Here is a 15,403-nt window from a genome sequence, read left to right on the forward strand (position 1 = left end):
AGCCTTGCCCTCTTTGGTACAACTGTATAACCTCACCACACCAGATCCTGCTGCCACTCCTTTGCTTTCAGAACACACAGATGTGCAAATCCAGAACACACCAGGATGTTTCAGAGAAAAAGGGAGTGATTATATTTATTCAGATGGTAATGGAGACAGCCTTGTCATGGAATAATCCCATATGTGGTCATCCCTGTAGCTTTGCAGTGTCCCACACAATGCTCCCATTTACAATGAAATTTTACCATGGTGTGGAGGTAGTTCCTCATGCTCACACAACAGCGCCTACTAGTGGAAAGAAACCAGTATTCAAGATAGCATTCCTGGGAGATAGCTGTGTGCAGCTGTGAAAGAGTCCTAGCCAGAAAGCCCCACGGTCTGGGTTCAGGTGTCATCACTGTTGTAGACTTTCTTAAGGAAGGCATTGCCCCGAGGCTTTGTCTCTGTATCTGTAAATATTGGCTTCCCAGTGAGGGAGTGTCAGCATAAGACCATGGCCCATCTTAGATCAAGTGCCACATAGGCAGTGAGCTCAAAGACCACTGAACTTGGAGCCAGATGAACTGTTTTTAAATCCAACTCCACTCCCTACTTCTTGAGTCATACACAAGTTATTCCCAGTTAGCTCATCTGTAAAAAAGGATGATTGCCTTATCTAGCTCTTAGAATTGTAAGATTCAAATGAGAACATGGGAATTATGCACACCTTTGTTAACTCACAGGATTATTCTCGATCCCATATCTATATCAGAAATTTAAGAGAAGTAATGTTAGTTATAACTTTCACTACTTACCCCGTTTTGGTCTATATTCCAAATTATATCCCCCTTGGAGGCAAATACTGTAAGGTAGCTGTCAGAGATGCTAAAATAAGAAGAGTAATATGAACACTAAAGAAAACGGCAAGTGAAATACCGGTTCCTTTGCATAAAGGTTTAAGTATCAGTTATACAGTTATCCAGAGGATCTACAAAATGTTAACACTCTTGTTTGTCTGCTTTCTTCTTTTTTGAAACAGAAAAAAACGGGAAGGTAAGATAGACATTTACAAAAACTGAGTGTCCCTTAAGATGATTCATACTTCTCCATCTGCAAACTGTGGCTCCCAGTGTGTCTTGGTATCAATAAGTTTATTTCATGTTATGTAGGTGGATTTCACTTCATTTGAAATATATTCCTTTATATTACGTATAAACTCTGCTTTATATTTCATAAATTTAGATGGCCTTCTACCACACATTGGACTCTAATTAGTTTTATAGGCTATAAAATGCTCTGTTTTTAGGTCCTAGTTTTTTCATTGATAAAATGCAGATTATAATAGCCCCTGCTTTGCCTGCCTCAAAAGGTTGTTAAGAGGATTAAATGCATTGATGAATAACAGAACACCTATAATATTTTTTTAAAGGCCCAAATTCTTTTATTTATTTATTTATTTATTTATTTATTTATTTTCCCCCCTTCTCCTCCTCCCGCCCTACTGTTTTTGCTGTCTGTATTGTCTTCTCTTATTTTCTCTCGTATAGGATTCACCAGGATTCGATCCTGGAAACCTCTGATGGAGAGAGAGGTTCCCTGTCAATTGCACCACCTCAGTTCCTGGTTTCTGCTGTGCTTTACCCTGACTCTCCCCTTGTCTCTCTTTTGATGCGTCATCATCTTGCTGTGTGACTCATTTGCACAGGGCACTAGCTTACCATGCGGGCACTTGCGCAGGCACTTGTGTGGACACTGGCTCGCCACGCAGGCATTCTTTTTCACCATGAGGCTCCAGGGATCAAACCCAGGTCCTACCAAATGATAGGCGGAAGCTCTATCAGTTGAGCCAAATCTGTTTTCCATCTATGATATTATAAATCACTGAAAAAACATAAGGGGTGCTCATTAACCTCAGAGAAGATTGTGGCTGTTGTTGGGCGTGGAAATAAAGTAGCTTTAGAAATACCCCATTGGGTTACCTCAGTCTTACGTTTGCTCTCAAATATTCAAATAAATTTGGAGATTTCCCACCACAAAAGCTAAATGTAACTGGACAAATGGAGTATTTCTGGCTTTTGAGTGGAGTTTGAGAGAAATAAAAATTCCCCTGAAAGGTACCATGAAACAGATTATAATCATAAGTTAAAAATAATCATTGCAATAGCAGTTGTAACTATACTTGGAAATATTGATTTTTCTCTTAACAGATCAGTCATATAATGAATTTTAAATATATAAGAATAGATTAAAATTAAGAGAGGAATATGAAAATATCCATGTGCAGAAATTTAACTTCAAGTGAAATCTTGCTTTTCCCAATACATATACTATCAGGGATGTTCAAGGATGTATATGTTTCCTGCAAAGGTGGATGGTTTTAGGAATTTTGGAGTACTAGCTAATAAACCAGTTTAGAGGGGCAGTAAAGTAGATGGCCTTTAAAGACAGGCAGCCTGGACCTCAATTCCAACCTTTAATATTTAACTCTGTGACCTTGGGCAAATAACTGAATCTCTCCATGCCACCATTTCTTCAACTCTTATAGGGATATTGCTAAGGCCTACATCATATAGTTGTTGGAAGTATTATGGGAAATCATACATTTAAACAATTAGAACAATGCCTGGTACATAGGTGCTGAATAAATATTGACTTATATTTTCATCACCCTGGAATCCACAAATTTTTATAGGATTGGGATTGAATTTTTAGCACTGTATTCTATTAGAAAAATGTATAAATCTTACAAAATTCGCTCAGTGATTCAATGACTTCTATTATCCACACAACTATTATCATCTTTCGAAGGTGGTCCAGAGCATACATCTCTCTGCTCCTAATGTTATGAGCTGTAGTAATTCAGTTATGTTGAAGCTGACCATACCTCCTGCAGCTGGAGGGAGGAAGAAACAGGGCTCTGCCCGTGCTGGGCACTTTAGAGCTATTATCTTTACTGATTGTGTGGTCAGTTGGTCAAGGCAGTTGTTATCATTGACTTTTTACATAGGCTCAGAAAAGGTTATTCCTCCACATAATATTTGGCACTTTAAGTGCATTGGTTGAGGGCCTGGCAGAATGGCTGACTCAACTAAGAGCACCTGGCTAGTGGGTTCGCTGCTTTTTTTGGAGACAAGGGATCTCAGGCTTAGAAACTTTGGGAAACTCATCCAGCATCCCACTGATAATAAGTAATAAATGCATGATTCACAGTTCTGTCTGATTTCTTTTATACCATGTCATAGGTAACTTGTTTAAAGGCTGTACCATATTTTATCCAAAACTATGTAACAATGTTTTGGAGGTTTGGGGTTGGTTTTGTTTTCTTATATTATTTTATTTACTTATTTTTCCTTTTTGCTGCTTTTCCCAAGAATGGAAGTTGAAAAAAGCTGTTGTCATGACTACTGCACAAATGTATGTTAATTACTTTACTGAAGGTTTGGGACCAGTATTGATGATGCCCAACTCACTTCCCATCAGCCCAGTCACTAAGGTTGCAGTTGCCTAAGATGTAGCCCCTTAGGGCCTGGTCTTTTGGCACTAGCCATCATTACTTTCTAAGAACATTCCAGGACAAACTGCCTTTTGTGGAACACACACACTCACAGTTCTCTTAAGTGTAGTGTTTCTTAAACCTACTGCACATTACAATCACCTGGACAGCCTCTGAAAATAGCTATTTCAGAACCCCACAGCAGAGCAAAACAATGAGGCTTTCTGGAGGTGGGGCATGGACAACTATTTTTTTTTAAAGCTTTCCTGATGGGAAGCCAGGTTTTGAGGTGCAGCACTTGAAGGCTTGCTATGCAGAGCCCTTACCTGTACCCGTCTCCACCTGTAGCAGAGGCCGTCGTTCAGAAGCCTCTCCTGAGACTTGGGGGATGCAGAAGTAATGTCATCCTGGGCAGTGGGTGTAGGTCAGTAACCGACCACCTGCTTCCCATATATGGGGTCTCAGGTTCAATCCCTGGTACCTCCTAAAAAAAAAGTTCTATCCTGGCCCTTGTTCTTCTTTTCCTGGGAGTGGTGTGGGGCCCCACTCATAAGGAATGCTGAAAATGTCAGAGTTAGAATTAAATAACAAGAAGTATTCATAGAAAAAAAACCACAGTAGTTAAGAAATGGGCTTTACAGGTCAAACCACGTTCCAACCTCACCCACCTCCTTCTACCTTTGAGACCTGGGTCAAGTGATTTAACCTTGGGCTTCTTACCTATAAAATAAGGACAATAGATACTGGTCAATAGGATTAAATTGAGAAAATGTATGTGAAATGTTTAGGGCTGTACCTGGCACAGAGAAAAAAATAAAATTAATTTTCGTTTACGTTTTTTATACACTTCTTCACAATTGTGGTATATTCAAATCACTGAAACATTCTTGCTTTTGCAACCCTTTGTGGGACTCTCCCTCACAATTTACCCTCACCCAAAGGCCCAGCCTAAGCAAATACATATCTATAAATGAACCACTTTGTGGTTACACTTCAGCATAACTTCTCTTTATCAATAGGACAGCTCAGCCTGCACCCAGAGGATTAACTCATCTGATGTGTTGCCTGCTTCCTGACCTTTGTCCACCATTCCAAAACTTCTCTTCCTGCAAATTTTGCTGTGTGTGTGCAAATGTTGCTGTATGTGTGTGTGTGTGTATGTGTGTAAGGAAGTAAAGGAGAGAAGGAAATATCAATATACAGCATCCTTCCCACTCCCATCCATGTACCCATTGAAACTGCAAGCACCCCTGCAAAGACCATCTAAGTAATAATAGAGTGAAGTCCTATGGTACAGTATATGTACACAATCTGAGTTACTGAATGGATTTGCCTTCAGTCCCGCTAAAGACATAAGGACTCCAATATTCACAGAGCTAAATGACATTAACCATAGGAAAGTGAATATTGGTACATTATTTAAAGGCTAAGTCCAAGAAAATAGTAAAAACTCAGTTTGATGATTGATGTAATATGTGATATCACAGCCTAAATGGCTTTCAGTTGACATTCTTTGTGGGTTCTGTTTCGTCAAAGGCCATACAGTAATGCCATATGATAAATTCAGGTATGACACAAAAGAAGCCTATTCTGTGGGAGGCCTTCTTATTAATATAAGTGAATTGCTTTCTCAGACTCAATGCTGGCAAAATATTTTTATGAGAAAGTTTAGCCAATTCTGTTCATGGATGTTTTCAGTGGGTGGAAAGTCATTGAAAACTTTCAAACATAGCCATAAAGACCTAGCCTTAGGGAGAGTAATCTTGTTGGTGAAAAATAACATATATTATGATGCCATAGAATTCTTTTTTCAGCCAAATCATGTGGAACAGTCTGTCCCTGAATTGTTTTGCATGCAGATGAAACCTGTTGTGATACTTGCCAACACTTATTCTAGCAAGCAATATAGAAATAAGTATCCCTCACCTCTCAGGACAGTGGTTCAACTTGGCAAGCATTATGATTACCTAGTGGCTTTTTAAAATTCCAGTACCCGGAGATATACCAACCCAGGCCAGTAAAATTGTAAGTCCCCTAGTTGATTCCAACATACAGGCAAATTTTGAGAGGCACCATCCTGAAACTTAAGCAGTTTAAGAACAGGTTACCTATTTTTCAATGTGTTAATGCTACAGGGTTCCATAAAATAAAAGCTTTGTTGGTTGGAGCCTTCAGTGATGTCATATGGGCCTGGTATATAAAGGATGTAAACTCACTATCTTTCTGTACCTTCAGTGGAAGATAATTTCTGAATCAGCTTAATCATTACTGTGCATGCAGTAACACCAGTGACCACATGGAGGATTAATTGGAGCAGGTTTTGTTTCTAGGAATGCTTTACCGTCATTTTGCTACCCTTATATAATCTTACTAATTTAACTTTTGCACCAGGGCTTCTTTCAGAATATATTAAAAGGGGCTTTAATGAGAAAATCATACAATTAGCCTATAGAGCTTCAGTTCATTATAATATTTAAAGATAGAATACTAATTTTGCTTGTGCCTAAGATTCTATTAAGCTCCAGTAGTAAGGAGGACATGCAGAAAAATGTTACCTGGTTTGATGTCTGCATAAATTCACTATTTTGCTTTTGATGTTGAGTAATGTGCAAGCCTAGGCATATGCCACCCCCAATTACCATGGCACCAACTCTCAAAATGGCTTTGGACATTCTTTAGCCCCGCCTCAAAAACAAGGAATGTTTTTAAATAAAAATGTATTTTGACCTTAAAAAGGAAATAAATTCACATTACCAAAAGAGAAAAACAGACCAATAAAAAAGAATACTCATGTCCTAATATTCTATTTCCTGAGCTCCACCTATTGCTTTGCCAGGAATGTCACCATCCGTCCATGTAATTCCTAAAACTGACGTGTCCCACTTCTATCTAACCTTCCAGACTTATTCAAATATTAATATCCATAGAGCCTTTCCAGTTATAAAAGGAGGTAAATCAGAGATAGGGAAACAATCAAGAAGCCACTCCTTTGGCTCAGTGAAAGGTAACTAAGTTTTATTATTTAGGCATGTGGTAGAAGGGATGTATTTCAGAGACATTGCAGAGGTTGCTGTAGATGTGGGAAAGGAAGGGAGGGATGAAAGTAATCCATGGCTGATTCCACAGTCAGTATAAAACAATATGTAAAATAAGCAATCGTATATAAACAAACTTCATTTTTATATGTTCAGGAATCTTAATTCACTGATGAAATTCTCCCCAAGCTCTCCAATCCTCTGTCACTGGACCTTGTGGAAACAGTGCTAAGTGCCAAAAAGCTCCCGCACCTCAGCTTCAGCTTCCTACCAGCCTCTAATCAATTGTTTCCTTCATGCCCTATTCCTTCAAGTCTGGTACCATTCTCCTAGTTTTTCTCATTCAAAAGTGCTGAGACACTTGTCTAAAAGACCAGTGTTGAGATTGTGGTGTGCATTTAATGATGCGTAATGTAAGCCCCTCAAGAGGCAAGGTTACAGTATGCTTGAGTAACTTTCTTTCTATTCTGAATACCTCCCTAAAAGGCATGGTTTGTAAATTTGTGCTAATATGAAAAGGGAACATTCAGGCACCTTTTCTATCCTGCTGATATGTAGGGCTATTTTTATTTTTTGTTCTTCGCTCTTTTTCTGTGCTTGTGATTTTAAAGGTGCCAGACTGCCCTTGAGGCTGGTGTGCCCAGTTTCTCCCAAGAATAGGAAAAATACAGGAGGCAGCAGATCTGGTCATGCCTGGGTCCAGCACAGTAGCCTGACCCATAAGGAAGAATATTCCTGATAAATAAAGGAGACAATCTTTCCTTATGAATACAGTCCATCTGCTTTCATAGCTGAGAAGACAAAACCTTGTTGTGCCAGTAGTACCAAGTCAATGCAGAGGTTTTGGATCCAGTAAACTACAGCCACGTATTCCCTCTTTGAAGAAACATTTTCTCTCCCATCTCCACCTGCAAAATGTCATCATTTAAGGTTAAGCTCAATTGCCTCATTCTTCCCATAATCTTTCCTGAACTCTCTCAGATGTGTTATTCCTTCCACATTTCCATGGCACTTTCTTACATATTGTTTTGCACATTCTGTCCCATGCTTGTTGGATGTGTATAACCTCATAACAATGGTATATAGCAGTGATTTTGTCTAATCCCTTTTTTTATCCCACCAAAGTAGAATATACTATTGGGAAAATACTGTGAAACAGATTGAAAATTTTAAAGCTTAAAAAAAATAAAAATTAATTAATTTTTAAAATTTTAAAGCTTAATCTTTTCAGCCTGGCATTTAGGACTCTGCTCAAACTTCTCCCTTTAACCAGTAATTGAAGTTCTCTCACCAGTACATGTGGGTGGGTGTCAGCCTCTCCACAAACCACGGAGGTTCAGGCTCCTGGATTCCAGATAGTAAACATGGGACATCCCTGATCTGGATCAAAATTGCCATCTGCCTCATAGACTACAGTAACCATTAGGTAATAACATTTGGCCAGAGCTATTTTTTTTCTCAAAGTGTGGTCCACATATTACTGGTAGAACCCAGTAGAGTCTCAAGTGGTCCAGTTTAAGTAAAGAAATGAAAAAGTAATAAATGAAAATAATTGCGTTTACCTGCATTTAACAAGTTTTAAATAATTATGATTTTCAGAGAAATCCAAAAGCTCTTTATAATCATCTTATTCTTAAAAGCTGCACATGTATCACAAAACCTCTGGTGGCTGGTATGTTTTAGCCAATGATAAGTAACCAGTAACAGTGCCATTCAGCTCAGAGTATTTTCATGCCATTTCTTTGTTTTCTGCTTCTACTAAACTTGAATTTTTCATTATTACTATGGTATTGCATTGTTTCTTCAGTTCAACAAAATAGATCAGTGATTTGAATATGGTTTAAGTAAAATATATATAATACACATCATAACATAAATACCATTCCAAAATAACATTATTAATGTAAATTTTAGTGAAAAGGATTCTAATATAAATTTTAGAAGTTAATCTATATGTGCTGGGGCAAAGGTGAAGATTTTATACAAAGAGGTGAAAAGAGTTTCAATAGTAGTATGACAATGAATCTTTAAAAGTTAGATTTTATGGTGTAGTGATTAATTTACCTCTGATCCCCAAGATGTTTTCTGTTATGAAATTTTTTATGGTGGCAAGAAGCTCTCAGAACTTTAGCATTTTCAAACCTAAGATAGTGAGCTTAATAGTAAACCTATTAAGTTTTTTCCCTGAAAAAAATGTTAAAAATTATGCCTTATGAAATAGCTTAAGTTTTGTTACTAATGTCACGGAAAGTTCAAAGTTTTAAAGGCATCTTTCCAAGTTATATATCTTAAAATAAAAGCAGATGAAAGTTAACTCTTTTACAGAAATTTGTAAAGCCAGCCACAAAGTTTACTACAAATAATATACAAAAATTATTTTATCAAGTGTCAAGGCTATGGTATCAAGACTTCATAACAAGATCAACTGTAATGGAACTCAGTTTCCAAGAGTTTAACTTTTTCCCAGACTTAATATTTCTTAGTCCTTATACAAAGAAATTAATAATATTAAATTAGGCCATTTTTAAAAGGAACATCCAAATCCTATAGCAGAATATAAAGAAATACTTTCCAGGGCCAAGTGCAATCAAAGAGAATTAGAAATATGTCTCTCTCCTTTCTCCTAGGTTGAAACATTTAGCCCTCCGATTTTTTAGTGCGAAACATTTGTCAATGCAACCTGACTGAGTGCTGTAAGCAGTCTTCAGTGAGAAATTGCTCGATAATGTTAGATCTGGGTTCAGTCCTGATCCACAAAACTAGTAAAGGCAATACAGCATAGTGAATAAAGCACAGATGCCATATGTAGACTGCTTGGATTTGAAGTCACTAAACCATTTTGTGACTCAATTTCCTTATCAGTAAAATGGCAATAATGATAGTGCCTACCCAAATGGGTTATTGTGAATATTCAATAAGATAATATATACAAAGGGCCTAGAACAGTCCCAGATATATATAAAGCAGTATATTTGCTCTAACTTGTAGGTTGCTATAACTTTTTTAAGTGCTCACAGACACTTGCTGACATTCTCAATGGCATGTAATTACTTGTTAGGATTTTCAAACTTCATAGAAAAAAAAAAAAATAAGGGAAACAGAATACAGACCTGACCTCTTTGCTCAATCCTTCCATCATGGGGCCCAGATTTAGATATCTTGCTGAAAGATTGCAGCCAACTCAATGCCTCACAGAATGTAAATCTTTCTCTTTTATCATATTTCATTATTCAAAAATTAACACGATTTTTTTTTTTTAACAAAACCCCTGAAGTTCATATGTGGGCCAGATGCCCCATTACTTGATCTAAGAATGCTGTAATTTTTCAGAACACTGGACTGGACAATGATAACCAAGACAATGAATGAGAGAACTCAAAACTCTACCATATGTGGACCTGTTGCAGGATTTAAGGATGTTCAAACTCAGAACAAACTCAGAGGCACAACTGACAGAATTCCATTATCCTGAACAGTGTCAAGTCCAAGACAGATGAGTCTTGGTCCGTGAGGCCCCAGAAGACTGAATTAGAACTATTGAGCAGCAGTTATGGTGACTCCACATTTTTTGGTTCAATGAGAAAGAGAACTTAACAGAACTGTCTAAAATTAACAGGTCTTTCTTGTGATCTGCCTGTCACTGAGGGCTGCAAAGAGGTTTTACAAGCAGGACTTTGGTGAAATGAACTGGAGTTGGAGTTTAGACCCGGTTCCCTTAGTCTAACTGAATGCATAAATATTCCAAGGAGAAAGGCTTTACTAGAGTGTTTCATAGACTGTGTCTTCCACTCCTATACCCTGAGTCATGTTCTTTTATTTTTGCATGTGGAATTAGAGCAGATGAGGGGAAGCGGACTTGGCCCAATGGATAGGGCATCCGCCTACCACATGGGAGGTCTGCGGTTCAAACCCCGGGCCTCCTTGACCCATGTGGAGCTGGCCCACGCGCAATGCTGATGCACACAAGGAGTGCCCTGCCATGCAGGGGTGTCCCCACGTAGGGGAGCCCCACGCGCAAGGAGTGTGCCCCGTAAGGAGGGCCGCCCAGTGCGAAAGAAAGTGAAGCTTGCCCAAGAATGGTGCCGCACACATGGAGAGTTGACGCAGCAAGATGATGCAACAAAAAAGAAACACAGATTCCTGTGCCACTGACAACAACAGAAGTGGACAAAGAAGACGACTCAGCAAATAGACACAGAGAACAGACAACTGAGGTGGGAGGGGGAAAGGGGATAGAAGTAAATAAAATAAATCTTTAAAAAAAAAAAAAAAAGAAGCAGATGAGGTGTAGCCAAATGAGCACTGGACTTGAATGCAAAATGGAGTTCTACTTGTCGCTTTCTGTGGGACCTTGACCTCTGAGGGTCAATTTCCTCAACTGAGTCTTATAAAATCTCCATCATACCAGTATTGCAAAGGATAGTGGTGGCTCTACTGGTGATTCTGGTGGTAGTGGTGGTGGTGGTGCTTGTTCTGTTCCTGCTGCTAACATTGTGTGAATCTGCTGTCTTACCTATGTTGGCTTCTTTAGAAGATTGGAGGTATTCTCTGGATTGCTCTTTTTAAAAAAAAATTTTTTTCACATCCCCCCCGACCCCGGCCTTGTGGGGGTTAAGAGTTCTGTGGTTGAAAGTGCCTAATTAATATCATTTCTGGCATACTTCTTTTTTTTTTAACTACCCCCCCCTCGAGATGGCGCCCTCGTCTGTCTGTCTGTTGTCTGCTCACTGTATCTGCTTGTCTTCCCTAGGAGGCACGGGAAATAAACCCAGGACCTCCAACATGGGAGGCAAGTACCCAACCCGCTGGCTGCATCGTCTGCTTGTTGTGGCATCTGCTCGTTGTGGTGGTTGTGGTTTCCACTGGTTACAGTGCCTGCTGGTTACAGTGTCTGCTCATCTTCTTTAGGAGGCACTGGGAACTGAACCTGGGACCTCCCATGTGTGAGACAGGTGCCCAACTGCTTCAGCCACGTCCACTTCTTTGTTCTTTTATTTTTTCCTCCCTCCCACCGCCTGCCCTGGTTGTCTGTTCTCTGTGTCCATTTGCTGCGTCTTGTTCCTTGTCCACTTCTGTTGTTGTCAGTGGCACAGGAATCTGTGTTTCTTTTTGTTGCGTCATCTTGTTGTGTTAGCTTTCCATGTGTGTAGCACCATTCCTGGGCAGGCTGCACTTTCTTTCGCACTGGGTGGCTCTCCTTTCGGGGCACACTCCTTGCGTGTGGGGATCCCCTACGCGGGGGACACCCCTGCGTGGCAGGGCACTCCTTGCGCACATCAGCATTGCGCATGGGCCAGCTCCACGTGGGTCAAGGAGGCCCGGGGTTTGAACTGTGAACCTCCCGTGTGGTAGACAGACGCCCTAACCACTGGGCCAAGTCTGCTTCCCTCCTTGTTCTTTTTTCAATAACTTTTCTTCCTTTTTTATTAGAAGTTATGGATTCATAGAAAAATCATCAATAAAATATGGAATTCCCATATACCACCCTATTAACACCTTGCATTAAGGTGGTACATTTATTTCAGTTCTTGACAGAACATTTGCATAAGTGTACTATTAACTATAGTCCAACATTTACAGTAGGGTTCACTGTGTTTTACAGTTTTATGTTTTTTTAAATTTTCATGGGTTTTTAAAAATTTTTATTCTAGTATCATATATTCAACCTAAAATTTCCCCCCTTTTAATCACATTCAAATATATAATTCAGTGCTGTTAATTATGTTTACAATGTTGTGCTGTCATAACCACTATCCATTACCAAAACTTTTCCATCAACCAAAATAGAAAACTGTACAATTTGAGCCTTAACTTCCCATTCCCTACTCCCACGCCACCCCCTGGTCACCCATTTTCTAGTTTTTAACCCTATGAATTTGGTGATTTTAACTGTCATGTCAGTGACATCGTACAATATTTGCCCTTTTGTGTCTGTCTTGGTTTGTTTTTAACAGTCAATCCCCTTTTTTATTTCAGGCCGCTGTGCCCGTTGTGGGGAAAACGTAGTTGGGGAAGGTACAGGATGTACTGCCATGGATCAGGTCTTCCATGTGGAGTGTTTCACCTGCATCATCTGTAACAACAAGCTCCGTGGGCAGCCTTTCTATGCAATGGAAAAGAAAGCATACTGTGAACCCTGCTACATAGTAAGTTCCAGACTGGTCCTCAGGGGCTTTAGAAAGATGTCTTCTTTGGCAAGTTGCCAATCAGTTCAGCTAGAATAGAGCCATTAGCGCTCCCTAGACGTAAAAATATGTGTGAACTGGTATATTTTATTTCTTTCTCCTTATTTATATCCCCTGATCATTATGAGGTCAAAAAAGTGCATTGGGATGAGCTGACATTCAATTAGTGGTATGCTAGGAAGAGCCTTGTCCTCTGACTTTTAAACTTCTGGGCCCTCTGAATCATCTCTTATGCTACCCAGGATGTGTCTTACTGCCCATTTCCCAGCAGGTTTTCACTGATGCAGAGAAGCCTTTTATTATAGAATACCTTAAAGGGAAATGAATACTAATGATAACAGATAATAGTTGTTTTCTTTTAAAAAAAAAACGCAACTGTATATTAATAACATAGTTGGTTGACTCAAAAAAAAAAGCAGTCACAGTATCTTAGTTTTTTGCACATTAAACTATCCATTGATACAGCAATTTGTTGAGTGAATACAAATTTTTTTTAGAAATCTGAAGTATATTTCTTTGCTATCCTTTTGTATGATTTTAATATCTGTTTAACACTTGTTAGTGGGAAAGTAGTGCTTCTTAACATATGCACAAGAAATGCACAGTTTGGTCCTTAGTGTCCATGCATTTCAACATAAAAGAATACTGGTGTAAGGTATTGGAAGTTACAAATATCTTTGCAGATCTCCAAGGTTCAAATTTATTGTAAAAGTCCTGACCTCATTGGTATTTTCTGCATAATCTGACAGGTCTGTCACTCTGTAGCCATGGCGCCTATAGCTCGGATCTGAAAGTTCTTAAAGATTAAAAGTTTGTAAATGTTGTTTTACGTCTCTTGGTTTGGTTTCATTTCATTCTTTTTCCCAGAGGCAAAACACATAGAGCATCATAATGGACCATAAAATGTTAGAGCTGGAAAAATTCTTAAGATCATTTGCCTACCTCCTCTCTTGAGCACTGAGAATTCAGAGACTCAGAAAGGAAGAAATTGACTTATGTTTGATCATATGTGTCAGAGCCAGGACTTTTAGCCAGTTGGTTCACAGTCCTAGTCCCATTTTCTTTACATCCACCACACAGTTTTAGTTTGTTCTGTTGATTTGGAATCACTTTGAATTAGACAAATTACATGTAAAGGAAAGTCTAGTAAAAAATTTACCTCTTTAGAAAATAAGAATATTTCATGTATTATCTTTGAAATCTTCGTTGAAAATAGAAAGGCTTTACATAATTCTATGCCTTTGTGTGGATTGTCATCCACAGTGACTTGAGACCATTGCTTTGAAATTATTTCCTGCAGTGAACTCTATGACAGTGACGTCAGCAGAGCCTATGGGGACCACAGACTGTTTGTCCTTAAACTAAATGACTACAGACTGCTGTAGTTTTTGAGGCTCTGGTGGATGTTTTTCAACCTCTTTTAACTAGATTGTTGACTGCTGCTTCCTTAATTTATGCCCCTTTGGCAGCATTCTTCAGTCACTCCTTTTATCCCTTATGAGCAAGGAATCACATACACAATACTGGGAGACAATATAACCTGATGTGAAGGACATGGGTTTGGATTTGGTTCCATCACGTGAAAACTTTGTCTCCTTGGGAATGTTACCAGATCTTTCTAAATGCCACTTGCCTCTTCTATGTAATGGAGGCAATTGCAGTATTTATCCCAAAGGGTTGTGAAGACTTAAGTGACAAAATCCATGTAAACAACACTTCATCAGGACATGATGGTGGAATACATATTATTCTGCTATTTATTTTGCTAAGACCTCTGTACCTCTTTAATATTTCTGAATGTGAGGACTTCACATGTGTAGTGAGATTCATGGGCTTTAGGAAAATTGTTTGAACCTCTCAGAAGTACCCCCCTCCCATTTTAAAAAGTTTTACTTGCTTTCCTGGGTATTTCATACAGTTGGAGAAAGTCTAACCTAGCTAGTAGATTTCTAAAATGTGTAGTTTTGAGTCTCAGTCTCCATTCCAGGGCTAGGATCTCTGATTATTTAGGATGCTAGCCTATCTGCTTTGGTTGCCTGTTACTCTACTATTCTTATGACAAGAAAACCTACCTAGGAGATATGTAATCACATACTTAGAATAGCTGGATTAATTCAAATAATGGAAATTCTTACATCCTTTTTTACTTCCTCCCCTCCTAAGAACCTTTAATCAAGATTTTTCTTTAATGGGATCTATCCACGGTGACTTTAAAATGTAATCTTATTCTTAACAGAATTCAGTTAAGCTTTAATCAAAGACCAATGTTCAATATTGATTTCACAGTTCATCATAGCCCTTAGATCCATATATTAGCACTTTAATTTCTCCTGAACTTATGTTAAGTCCTGTAAGTTGCATGCTAGAAATGCAAAGAGATGTCCTCTTTTTTCAGGGGTGAGGAATAAATGAAACAGGTTTGTTCTGAAGATAGAATCTGTATTCACAAGGAGCCTAGAGCTACAGGTTTCTCTGTAATAAAAGCCCTTAGAATAGAAAGGAAGCACCAGAGATGTCATCCAAATTGTTTCATATTACATTGGTGGAAACTGATGTCCTAAAGACATCCCGCACAAAGCACACACAGCAGAGAGAGCCCAGCCCCAGGGATCAGTCATTGCTCCTTTTTTTAAATTTAAAATACTGAAGATAGCTCCTTAGTTCCTGATTTTTGTATAAGGACCACCCAGGTTTGATATGAAGCCCAGGCA

General features: G+C 38.8%; 1 protein-coding gene across 8 annotated transcripts in view; it reads left to right on the forward strand.

Annotated features, from left to right (window-relative positions):
- Window positions 1–15,403, forward strand: part of LPP (LIM domain containing preferred translocation partner in lipoma) — a 715,716-nt gene that overhangs the window by 574,219 nt on the left and 126,094 nt on the right. For all 8 annotated transcript variants that reach the window (XM_071214679.1, XM_004467196.4, XM_071214680.1 and 5 more), the window contains one exon: window positions 12,484–12,653. In XM_071214679.1, coding sequence (XP_071070780.1) covers window positions 12,484–12,653 — 170 coding nt within the window. The remainder of the gene's footprint in view (window positions 1–12,483; window positions 12,654–15,403) is intronic.

This window comes from Dasypus novemcinctus, chromosome 4 (assembly GCF_030445035.2).
Source record: "Dasypus novemcinctus isolate mDasNov1 chromosome 4, mDasNov1.1.hap2, whole genome shotgun sequence".
Lineage (NCBI taxonomy): Eukaryota > Metazoa > Chordata > Mammalia > Cingulata > Dasypodidae > Dasypus > Dasypus novemcinctus.